General features: G+C 41.3%; 1 protein-coding gene across 4 annotated transcripts in view; it reads right to left on the bottom strand.

Annotated features, from left to right (window-relative positions):
- DENND1A (DENN domain containing 1A) overlaps nucleotides 1–13054 on the bottom strand; it is a 514969-nt gene that overhangs the window by 289747 nt on the left and 212168 nt on the right. For all 4 annotated transcript variants that reach the window (XM_038744796.1, XM_038744798.1, XM_038744797.1 and 1 more), the window contains exon 6: nucleotides 6155–6224. In XM_038744796.1, coding sequence (XP_038600724.1) covers nucleotides 6155–6224 — 70 coding nt within the window. The remainder of the gene's footprint in view (nucleotides 1–6154; nucleotides 6225–13054) is intronic.

Below are 13054 nucleotides of genomic sequence, written 5' to 3'. Positions count from 1 at the left end.
TCTCCCTTGGGTTCACCAGAGTAGTCAAGAGGCTAGTCCCACTTCCCTTTAATATACAGACTCTTGCCTAACATTTTAACATGGTGATCCATTCCAGGAATGTCAAGGAGCAAGCTGGAAAGGCAAAAATCAAAACCCAGATCTAAATCACACTTCTGAAAAGAGGATGTAACATTAGCTTCTAAAAAATGAAGGCTTCCTGTCTGGAAGACTTGAAGGGGGAAGGAGTATGAAGTATAGGGGAGGTGTATGGGACTAGAAGTCAAAAGACCTAGGTTCTCATTCCAACTCTAGCACTAGAATACTGTGTGACCTTGGGCAAATCACCCAACCTCTCCGGTCCCCAGTTTTCTCACCTATAAAATAGGCATAAGAATGGATTGTGAGCCCCTTGTGAGACTAGGACTGAGTCTGATCCCATAGCCTTATATCCATTACAGCATTTAGCACATAGGAAGTACTTAATACTTGTTATAATTCTTCATCATTATAATTACAAGGACACCTAATTAATGTCTGCTGAAGTACAGTTTACCCCAAATAGTCAATCTTACCAAGCAAATATCAATCAGTAGTGGTTTTTGAGTGTCTACTGTGTACAGTGCACTGTACTACGGACTTGGAAAAGTACAATTAGAATGAGTATAAATAATCCCTGCCCATAAGGAGTTTACTATCTAGAAGACATTAAAATAAATTATAGAGAGGAGGAAGAAATTGAGCATAAATATATGTATTAAGTGCTTTGGGGCTAAGAGTACATAATTGCTTGGAAGTGCAGAACTGCTGAAGGGACAGTTGGGGAATATAAAATGTGGAGATTAGGAATTAATCAGGGAAGACCTCTTGGAGAAAATGTGGCAACAAAAGCCCTTTGAAAATGGGGCAAACAGTGATCTTTAGAAAGTGAAGGGGAAAGGAATTTTTGGGAGGGAAGAGGGTCAGAGACAGCTGGCCTGGTGAGTAAGTTATCTTGAGAGGAATGAATTGTATGAACTGGGGTTTAGTGGGAGAAGAGAGTAGAAAAGCAGAAGGGAGAGAGATTATTTTAGTGCCTTAAAGCTAGTAGTCAGGAGCTTTGACCTGATATGGAGAGAAATGGGGAGGTGTGCCATAATGGAGATGTAGAAAAATAATCCAGGCATCAGAGTGAAATATACAATGGAGAGGGGAGAGACTGGAGGCAGGGAGACCAGCAAAGATGTTGATGTAGTTGCCAAGCTGGGAAGGGCAAAATTAAGATGTGCAGCAGCAGGCCTAGAGTATGCTGGGATTTTTAAACCTTGTTATATCAATTAAATATATGATGGCAACTCTCCAATTGACCTGGAAGATTTTTAAAAGGAGTAAACTGGGGAGGAAGGAAACCAACCTCCTAGAAGCAAGGGAGCTCCAGAATCCCAAATTAAGAGAGGTATGATCCAACATTTAGAATCAGAGAATCTTACATTGAAAAGGAGCTGAGTGACCACCTGGTCAAGCCCACTGTTTCCAATTTACTTAATGTGTTAAAGTCATCCAGGGTAGAAAGAAAAGTGTTTATTTCCTTAAAGATATCCAGGAACAGACATGCCACAGCTTTCTTCAGTTACCTCTTCCAGTGCTTTTATCATCTTAATAACCAAGAAGTAATTTTGTCAAACCATAATCCTGGCTGCATAATTTAAGTCTATTTCTTCTTGTTTAAATCTCAGAGGTTATGGAGAGCAGTTGGTCTGCACCCTCCCCATAAAAGCCTTTCACATACACCTAGTTTTGCTATAACACACGTTTTCAGTATATAATTTAGATATGATACAGTGGTAGAATTAGGGAATGTTCCATCCACAACGTGATTCTGTACAGGGTGAATATAACATGATCAACGAGTTGGCACAAGTAGATTTGGTTGACGAAGAAATATCTGTGTGTAAGCAAGTAGCATCACCCAAGCATGTTGCTGCGAGCTTCCCAGCTTCGGCCTCAGCCTTATAGTACTGAACAATACAAGACTATGTCTCCATGTTTTTGCCGCTTTACTGTATTTAACAGAACAAAGTACACTAAGCTGTAAAGTGCTCTGTTTGTTGTAGACATTAGAATACAGGAATTTATATTGAAAATGTCTTTAAAGGCAGTATCTACAAACCAGGCCGTGACCCATCAAATCCCACTGAATTAATGATTACTATAAGATGATTTTCCCCATTCTCCAGTAACTTAATCCCCACATTATAAGAGAGCTCCCTGTACTTGGGAACATGGCTCACACTCCTTTTCTTTCTTTGTCCCCTTGTTGCACACTTGTCACCCTTCCCTATGAAACAAATCATTCATTTGGAGAAGAAAATCCTCATGACTAAGTGTCTTGCGTATGAAGTACAGTGCTCTGCACATAGTAAGCACTCAGTAAATATGATTGAATGAATGAATGTGAAAATAAGAAGCTGAGGAGGTTTAAATAAAGACAATATCCACCAAAAATATTAAACTTAGGAGGTGCCATGATATCACTCCCCAAGGGGAAAATAACTCAATGCCCTTTCCAAAATTCAATAAGCTTCAAAGCTTTAGATCACTTGACTATGTGACACCAGCTATAGTGGGAAGCAATCTGGCCTAGTGAAAAGAGCACGGTCCTGGGAGACAAAGGATCTGGGTTCTCATCCCAGCTCAGCCACTTGTGTGACCTTGGCCAAGTCACTTAACTTCTCTGTGCCTCAGTTACCTCATGTGTAAAAAGAGGATTAAGACTGTGAGCCCTATGTGGGACACAGACTGTGTTCAACCTGATTAGCTTGTATGTACTCCAGTGCTTAGTACAGTGCTTGGGACATTGTAAGTGCTTAACACCAAAAAAAAGTGATATTACTATCTCAAAATTTTTGATGATGCTTAGGGCTCAGGGGAGGACGTGTTATGTTGAAAAAGTTTCCTGGTGGATAGGAAGAATTATGTTAACTCTATTTTCCAAACCCTTGTTGCATCCTAAAGCATCGTGTCATAGAATAGGTAGATCAAATCTGGACCTCTCATGGAGCTTTGTTTTATTCTGATGGTGATGGGCAAAGGGTCAGGCAGGCATACATTCAAGAAAACATGCAGATTATTATCAGCCACTTGGCAGTGTCAATACAGTGCTACAGACTAACAAAGGATTGAAGAAAACATGCTTGAAGAAGCCCTAAATATAACCACAGATTTTTTGCTAAAATCAGAATGTAATGCTGTCCCTGAATAAACCTAGTTCTCTCATGACGCAGGAGTTGCATTCTTGCAGAACTCTATCTTCATCATCATCATCATCAATCATATTTATTGAGCGCTTACTGTGTGCAGAGCACTGTACTAAGCGCTTGGGAAGTACAAATTGGCAACATATAGAGACAGTCCCTACCCAACAGTGGGCTCACCATCTAAAAGAGGGAGACAGAGAACAAAACCAAACATACTAACAAAATAAAATAAATAGAATAGAAGAAAACCTATGCTGTACTTACCCTATTTCAGTTAATAATTGTGATATTTGTTAAGCACTTACTTCATAACAAGCACTTTTCTAAGCACTGGGGTAGAAACAAAGTAATCAGGTTGGATATCATCCCTCTGCCATATGGGGCTCACAGTCTTAATCCCCATTTTAGAGATGAGATGCTGAGGCACAGAGAAGTGAACTGACTTGCCCAAAGTTACACATCAGATATGTGGCTGAGCCAGAATCAGAACCCACGCCCTCTGACTCCCAAGCCCATGCTCTGTCCATTAAGCCATGTGGCTTCCTTTTTCTTGCAGGCACACAACTCTACCTTCTTGCACTGTGTTGTCTTATATTCAGACAAATGTGCATTGGGTAAATATTCCCTACTTCTGAGGCCAGGTTTTACCCAAAGTGCATAATGGAAACACGTGTTCTACGTGTACTACTTCCTAGACAATATGCTATCACATGAAGCATGAATAGACATGGAAGTAGAGAATGGAAGAAAAAAGGCCAGTGTAGCTCCTGGGAGACTGACAGCAGTCTGTTGATAAAAAGCATCCAGCCACACACCACTGTAAACTGTAATGACGTCAGCATGGCTCAGTGGAAAGAGCCCCAGCTTTGGAGTCAGAGGTCATGGGTTCAAATCCTGGTTCCGCCATTTGTCAGCTGTGTGACTTTGGGAAAGTCACTTAACTTCTCTGTGCCTCAGTTACCTCATCTGTAAAATAGGGATTAAGACTGTGAGCCCCACGGGGGACAACCTGTTCACCTTATAACCTCCCCAGTGCTTAGAACAGTGCTTTGCACATAGTAAGCGCTTAATAAATGCTATTATTAGTAGTAGTAGTCCATTAGTCCATTTGGCCTTCAGTCCTTGTTCTGAAATGGGAGAACCAGCCCACATTACCTATTAACCATTTTCGACATCATATTGTGGGATGCAATTACTAAAACAAGCTCACCAGAGCCAACACGACGCTCACACAGTTTCACCACTAGTGATGGTAGCAGAATACCCAATCAGCTACTGTATGGTCAAACAATCAACAGTATTTATTGAGCACCTACTTTGTGCAGAACCTTGTATTAAGTGCTTGGGAGAGTACAACAGTGCTAGCAGCATTATCAAGTAGCCTACAAGCCAGGCCAAGAAAGGCACAAAATTAATTTCAAGACAGGAGGACAAAGGAAAAGTGGGTAAGTATATAAGCTGGGACATAAATAATAGGTACATACAATTTGAACTGAAATCCTAAGGGTGGTTGTGAGTAAACAGATACAAGTCGGTGTAGAAGTGCTGAGATTGCAGTGATATAATCTAGGGAAGCAGCGTGACTTAATGGAAAGAGCACGGTCTGGGAGTCAGAGGTTGTGGGTTCTAATCCCAGCTCCGCTACTTGGCTGTTGTGTGACCTTGGGCAAGTCACTTCACTTCTCTGTGCATCAGTTACTTCATCTGTAAAATGGGGATTAAGACTGTGAGCCCCACGTGGGACAACCTGATTACCTTGTTTCTACCTGAGTGCTTAGAACAGTGCTTGACACATAGTAAACACTTAACAAATACCAATATTATTATTATTAGGGGGAAAAGAAGTTGATCAGGGAAGGGTTCCTTGAGGAGAGTTCAGAAAGGCTTTGAAAATGGTCCTGACAGTTTTGAAAGGGGAAAGAGTCCCAGGCTGGGGGAAGAGCATGAGCAACAGAAGGGAGGAGGAAGACATAAGAATGGGGAAAGTGAGTACAATAGCTTGAGGAGAAAGAAGTGAGCACACTGGGTTATAAAGAGAAAAAACAGTGAAATAAGTAAGAGGGAGAGAGTTGATAGAGAGCCATGAAGCCAAAACTCAGGAGTTTCTAACTGATGCAGAGTGGGATAGAATTGAAAAGGGGCACACACCAGCAGGGTGGGAAAAAATGAATTATTCAGAAACATAATGAAGCCTGGTCACAAACAATATTACATAGCAGTGGGCTGCTGGGAGGCCACATGAAATAAGTAGACCAGCCTAGCAGATAGTGGTAAGGATTGAGGGTTATTCTGTTTAAATTAAGGCTTTCCAGAGATTAGGACACCAAGAAGCAGTTGCAAAAATGATAGGAGCCAACATGTCAGCATAATAAAAAATATTTTTAAAGCACAAAAAGTGAAAGAGAACATTGGTCATGCATCTTTTCTTCATGTGTATGAATGTGTGTGGGTGTGTGAGTGTGAGTGTGTGTGTATGTATGTGTATATATATATATATATATATATAAATCCATATATATGGACAGAACCTTACTATTAGAAGCAGCATCTTTGAAAAAAATACATACGCACATATCTATGAATTATATATTATAAATGGTTTATATTTATGTCTCTTTCCCCCTCTAAGCTCATTGTGAGCAGGGAACATGTCTACCAACTCTGTTGCATTGTACTTAGTACAATGCTCCACACACAGTAAGCACTCAAATACCATGATAACAAATATGTTTATATACGTGCGTGTGTGTGTATGCACAATGTACACACACACACACCCCTCCTCCCCACAAAAGGTCGATCTCCAAAGCATATTTAACAGATTCAGGCAGCTTAGTTCCAGTAAGTGATAAACAGAAGTATTAAATTAGAAGAAAAGTAACAACAAAGGAACTTAAATTTTCCCTTAAATACTTAGTAAAAAAAATCAAATGAAGTACCTGTCCTTTTGCTGTGTAATCTGCCAAGATGTTGAGTAGTTTATAAAAAACTTCAAACCAGGGTAGGTAACTAGAAAAGAAAAAAGAAAAACACTAAGTATAATTATCTAGCGCATAAAACTAAAACCATGAAGTAATTCACTACCAGTTCACTTTAGTTTTTAGGCTTGTTCTTAAAAGTCTTACATACTACTGGAAGTACCATGTGGCTCTTCAAAAAATGTTCCCACCTAAGAAGGAAAGCTGAATAGGCACGGCCGTGACAGCTTTATGGGAAATTTAACAGAATGTGAATGAAATAATCACTTGCCCTGCAACCAGAAAATTTACGGTACATCAGTATTTCAAACTGAAGAACCATGAACTAAAACTGAATTTTAAGATTCTTCACCAAAAATGCACATCCACCACACACCCCACCAAATTGGCCTAAGAAACCCTTAATTCTGCAAATATCACTACATGCCCACATGGAGGGGAAACACTGTCATTTTTTTTTGCTTTCTAGGGATGGCTTCAGGAGGTTTAGAACAGAGCACATGCATCCAACCCTAATCTCTAAGTGTTTTCATTTCTCTCTGGGAACACAAATGTAACTGGAGAAAAGCTCAGATACTTGAAACAATACAACTCAAAAGTGTACAGAGTTTTAAATGGCCGCAAGGTGAGGAAAAATGTCCTGAAGAACACACTGTAGGCTTGATGCTCTAGGACTGGCCACTCCGGGATAATCACCAGTCTTTGCCACAAAAACAAAATTTATATCTCACCACTATCGCCGATTGCCATTACCTGTCCATGAAATTGTGGTTAGGCTGGCAATCTTACTGTCTCTTAACCTTCATTCTAAACTACTTCAGCACTGCCTTCTAGGGCTATTTCCACTGAATGCAAAAAAAAGACAACTGAGACATATCTGTAACCTGGACATTTCGATGGATATTTATACCATGCATCTGGGGTGCTCTTTATTTTTTATTTTACTCCTTCCATTCTAGTCAAAAATCTCTGCAGAAAATATCCCCTGAGCAGGGTGAATAGGCAAACTAGAAGTACGAAACATCAAGTCATTACTTTCTTTATCACAGATGTCTTGGGAAGCTAACAGCCTATATTATTGATAAAGTTGGACAAGATTTAAAGCTTTTACACCACGCAGCTACAACCTGCCAACTCTAAAGCAATCACTGCCCCCATGGTTACTAACTGTACAGCTTGTAGTAATAAATGAAGTGAGATACAATATACTGGCAGATAAAGTGAACAGCACTCGATCGTTAACATTTGTTTGAAGCCTGTATATGCTACTGTAAAATTTAAGTAGCTTATCAAAATATACTGATAAGCAACTTAACTTTTCACATTATGTGGCAGCATTATCACTTCTCTTAATATGTTTCAATCAACTTTGGCAGCTGCATATTGGCTATTATAGAGTAAATGACTATTACCACTTTAAACAGCATTTAGTTTGGCAGACAAATGTAAACATTCAAGAGGGATTAGGCTGCAGATAAGTTTCTCCCTTCCCAGTTCCATTAAATAAACCTCAGCAGAGTTAAAAGCCTTATAATGCTAGCAAGAAATCCTCTCAGAGTAAGGACAATTATAGGAGACCTAATACACATGTGCCACCAAGGAATAGAAAATATTTTCCTAAGGAAGATGTCATCAACCACATTTATGGGTTTAAACAAAAAACTGTAACAAAGATTTCTAAAAAGAAAAATGGACCTCTTTCATGGAAAATATGTTCTTAAAATTCGTGATCCTCAACTGAGTGTCAGTAAACTAAAATATAACTCTGAATTGTTTCATGAAATGATGTGATAGCCAGCCAATCTCTCTCAGTGATGACTGGTGAAAATTCAGCAGCTCTAATGTGCAATCAACATTTGCTGAATCCACCCTGAGGATATTTTATATCTGACCTCACCCGGTCAATTCATTCTGATACACTGTGAACAATCCACCATGTAAGTTTCCAATTTCCTTCTTCGAGGACCAGCTAACACTTCACTTTTTTGTTAGGGCCATTTTCTTTCTCCCTTCTGTCCAGCCCAGCTCCAGTTCTGCACATTCATGTGCACTGACTGATGCATATCTAGTGATGGCAGTGTTGAGATTTCAAAATCAAAGTCAGGCGCTCAACCTCTTCAAAGAGCCACTGTTTTCCCCTGTTGGGAGGCCAGGCAGGGTTCACAGCTGAACCATATCTTCCTTCGGAGCCAACAGTTTCCTGTATTGCTTCATTAGATCAGAAGGGGCCAACGCCGTGGGTTTTACTCATTTGCAGGTGATCACACTGAGACCCCCACTCCATTTTAAGTCTGTCAGTCATCAGCTAGTAAACAGGGCTTCCCCATCTAGAGAAGTGAAAAAATCAACACATACTCATCAGCTTCTTCCCTTTCGAGGCATTTAGGGAAGGCACATTGGGGCTTTCTCAATTCCTTGAATCATGTCCTCACTACTGCTTTCCTTTTTCATCACCCTTATCAGATGGGCAGAATCACCCTGCATTACCTACTGTGGCCATCATTATTGTTCTATCCTTTCATGCCTGCTCTAGACCAACTTTTGGAAGTCTCATTTCTCATCTATGTTCCGTGTTCTGTCCTTACATGACAGCTCTTGACCAACTTTTGGAAGTCATTTAGCACCCCCTTTCCTTTACAAGAGTGAAGGCTTTTCTTGTCTAGCTAAAAAAATAAATTTTGGATGATAGTAGCACCAAATTTTGGATCTACATGTTCTTGGGTGGATGTGGCAAAGGAAAGGATGAAAGAGGCAACTAAGGAACCAGACTAATTCAGGAAGAATCTAGACATGTCCACTTGGGTTAAAGTGATTGGAACTGCCATTTCAATGGAAAAAACTAAGAGCGGCAATAAACTTGGATATTCATTAAAATACGAGTACAACCCAAAACTGACAGTATCCAAGGAGAGCATTAAAATTTCCTGAGTTGCTTCCCCATGCTCAGTTTATCTGGGCTGAGAGGCAGTGTAGTCAAGTGGATAGAGCAGGGGCTCAGGATCAGAAGGATCTGGATTCTAATCCTGACTCCACCAACTGTCTGCTGTGTGACCTTGGGCAAATTACTTGACTTCTCTATGCCTCAGTGACCTCATCTGTGAAATGGGGATGAAGACTGTGAACCCCTTGTGGGATATGGACTGTGTCCAACCTTATTAGCTAGTACCAACCCCAGAACTTAGTATAGCACCTGGCACATAATAAGTGCTTAACAAATACCATAAAAAAAGGGTTTTAAACACTGGATTTTCAAGTCTGTGCCCATACTACAAGGGTTCAGTGCTCATAAGCCTTATCAATCTGCCCTCATTCTAAGGACCACCTTTCTATTTCTGTTTGGGTAAACTAGTCTGAAGATTAGAGTATTGCTATTATTCTATATTGGGTTTTCCAAGAGCCTAAGTGGCACAAGTGTGTCTCTGAAGTGAGAAAAAGGTTGGACTACATGCCTCTTTATGCACCTGGTCTCCACCTTAACTAACCAGTTTTGTCATGCCCAAAAGGCAAGACTCCTTCATCTACTCTTGAATTTGGTATCCTTTAAAACAACTACCAACAATTGGATAGCATTTGGAATTTAAGAAACTTTCCCATTTTCAATATGTTTGATTATCAGTTGTTTTTTATGCAGTTTCCAATTCAACAGTCAGAATTATCTCCATTTCTCACAAGGAAGTTGGCCCATAGAGGTTAGATCATTTATTAAATTAAAAGGTCCCCACAGCAATCATTGCTATCATCACGCAGTCCTGAATCAGAATGGTATGCCCCTTTCCTTCTCTAGCTAAAGACCAAGATACCCTTTCCCTGGTGGGAAGGAGACCTATGTGCTCATTAAAATTCACAGGCAAGGAGCAGGGGGGGCGGGTGTGTGTGTGTGTGTGTGTGTGTGTGTGTGTGTGTGTGTGTGTGTGTGTGTGTTGGACTGGAGGGGAGTTGAGTACATACAGTAACGAAAATACCATCAGAAAGCAAGATCACACCCAAAAGTTACAGTATGCTACTCTGACAATGTGGTGTTACTAATCGCAGACAAATCTCTAATTAACACCAACCAATATTTCTTATTATGCAGATAAACAAATTATGAGTCCCAGTGAGAAATGGAAAATATATTAACTATGAATAAATAACTACAAAATACTCATAAACATTTGGATTTTCATTGCTTTGCAAGGACTAAAGCACATTCAACTTTTATTTTTGGAAGCAAGCCTCCTCCTATTCCCTCAATGACTATTCAACAACTGCTCCATGTAAATTGTTAGTTACTTGTTTTCCTTTTTTATCTAAAATTCTCACTGTGATCGAGGAAGACTGTTCAGTACGAAAGCATAAAGGCACTTTTCCATTATCATTCATTCAATCGTATTTACTGAGCACTTACTGTGTGCAGAGCCCTGTTCTAAGGGCTTGAGAAGTACAAATCGGCAACATATAGAGACGGTCTCTACCCAACAATGGGCTCACAGTCTAGAAATGTTGAAGTGTTGGGAACATAGCATCTTTGTGGTAATGCACCTTCCCAGACAATTTAGAGTGATTTCTCTGATATTTTCCAAGCAGCCTGGAGAGTATGAGCACGTCTTTCATAAATTTGCTAAGACTGTGCAATGCTACCTACATATACATTTACAAACATGCACATTTTTTCCCCATTCATGACATTCTACCTTTTTGGTTTAAGTTCCCAATGTTATAAGTTATATAAGTAATGTCCAAGTGATAATGTAATGGGTGAATGAGACACTAATGCTGAATTTAGCTTTAGGGAAACTTTCAAAGTGAGGAGACCCATCTAGCTGAGGAGTGGGATGTCAAGAAAGGCAAAGGTTGCACAAGAGTCCAGAATCGGAATTTGACTCAGTCTTTTTTGCTGAAGGCCTACATGTACAAGAGCACTTGGAAGAGGACAAGTAAAGCGAATGGTCGCCCCATCCTCAAGTAGCTTCAGACTCCCTAATTATCCTGCATGGTTTCAAGCATTAATTGTAAATCATAATTATCATTACTATTAATTAATAATAATAATAAGCAATGGTATTTGTTGAGTGCTTACTGTGTGACAAGCACTGTTCTAAGCACTGGGATAGATAAAAGGTTATCAGGTTGTCACTCTTGGGGCTCACAGTCTTAATCCCCATTTTACAGATGAGGTAACAGGCACAGGCAAGTTAAATGACTTGCCCAAAGTCACATAGCTGACAAGTGGCACAGTCAGGATTAGAACCCATGACCTCTGATTCCCAAGCCCGTGCTCTTTCCATTAAGCCACACTGCTTCTCTAAAAAAGGCATTTGTTATGTACTTACTATGTGCCAGGCACTCCACTAAGTGCTGGGGTGGATACAAGCAAATCGGGTTGGGCACAGTCCCTGTCCCACAAAGGGCTCACAGTCTTCATCCCCATTTTACAGATGAGGTAACTGAGTCTCCCAGGGTGACCATCTCAAGGTCAAATGCTATCTTGTGACCACCTGAGCCTTCAGGCGGAACTCGGAAGTGAGGGTGGGATACCGCCCCCAAAACCAAAACTGCTAGATTGACAGCCCAAGCCGGGAATACAGAAGGTGTCCCTTGCCGCTGTGCCAATCAAATTAGGTATGGAGGAGGGAGAAGGGCAAAGATTGGATAAACTGAGGCCGGAAGCTGGAATGGCCTAGGAGCACAGGTGATAAATACCTGTTGCCTCTGACCTTCGGGGGCATTCATTCATTCAATCATATTTATTGAGCACTTACTGTGTGCAGAGCACTGTACTAAGCACTTGGGAAGTACAAGTTGGCATCATATAGAGACGGTCCCTACCCAACAGCAGGCTTACAGTCTAGAAGGGAGAGACAGACAACAAAACAAAACATTAACAAAATAAAATACAGTAAATATGTACAAGTAAAATAAATAGAGTAATAAATACATACAAACATATATACATATATACAGGTGCTGTGGGGAGGGGAACGAGGAAAGGCGGGGGGGTGGGGAGGGGGAGGAGGGCGAGAGGAAGGAGGGGGCTGAGTCTGGGAAGGCCTCTTGGAGGAGGTGAGCTCTCAGTAGGGCTTTGAAGGGAGGAAGAGAGCTAGCTTGGCGGATGTGCGGAGGGAAGGCATTCCAGAAAAATGTGGAACGCTTCACAAATTTGCGTGTCATCCTTGCAGGACACCAAGACATGCAGCAGCAGGAGGAGCAGGCACCGCAACAGCAGCAGTGGCCCACGTGTCTTTCCCTGCCCAGAAGGCCAGGTGCCCACTCTGCAACCAGAACCAACACACTGAGGCAAGGGCCGCGGGACGGGTGAGTGCCTCATGGGTGGGACCCAGGTGCCCCGCTGCAGAGGGGGATCATGAGTGGATTCCTCCCATGTAGGGAGAGCACATGGTGAGAGCTAGCAGCCCGCCACATGTGCGGGTAATGTAATGGATTCCTCCCATGTGGGAAAGTAAGTGGATTCGTCCTGAGTGGGAATGCACATGGGTGAGAGCTAGCCACCTCACCCATGCGGGATTAACGTATGATTGTGTTCCTCCCATTAGGGAAGCTCGAATATTGCTAATTGATTACATTCCTCCCAAAAGGGAAACTCAATCCATTGCGCCTAAACAACTAAATAATTCAATTTGCCTCACGGAATAAATCTTATACAAAACTCAGGCTCTCCGTCCCCAGTGTTTCTCTGTCTCTCTGTCTCTGCCTCTCTCCCTCTCCCTCTCGATTACTGAATGAACCCATCCCCAGAAGACGGGTAAAACTGAGGCAAGGAGAAGTGATGTGACTTGCCCAAGGCCACACAGCAGACAAGTGGAGGAGCCAGGATTAAAACCCATGACCTTCTGATTCCGAAATCCGTGATCTATCCACTAC

Source organism: Tachyglossus aculeatus, chromosome 4, assembly GCF_015852505.1.
Source record: "Tachyglossus aculeatus isolate mTacAcu1 chromosome 4, mTacAcu1.pri, whole genome shotgun sequence".
Lineage (NCBI taxonomy): Eukaryota > Metazoa > Chordata > Mammalia > Monotremata > Tachyglossidae > Tachyglossus > Tachyglossus aculeatus.
Note: the sequence above shows the minus strand (reverse complement) of the source record. Positions and strands in the feature narration are given on the sequence as shown.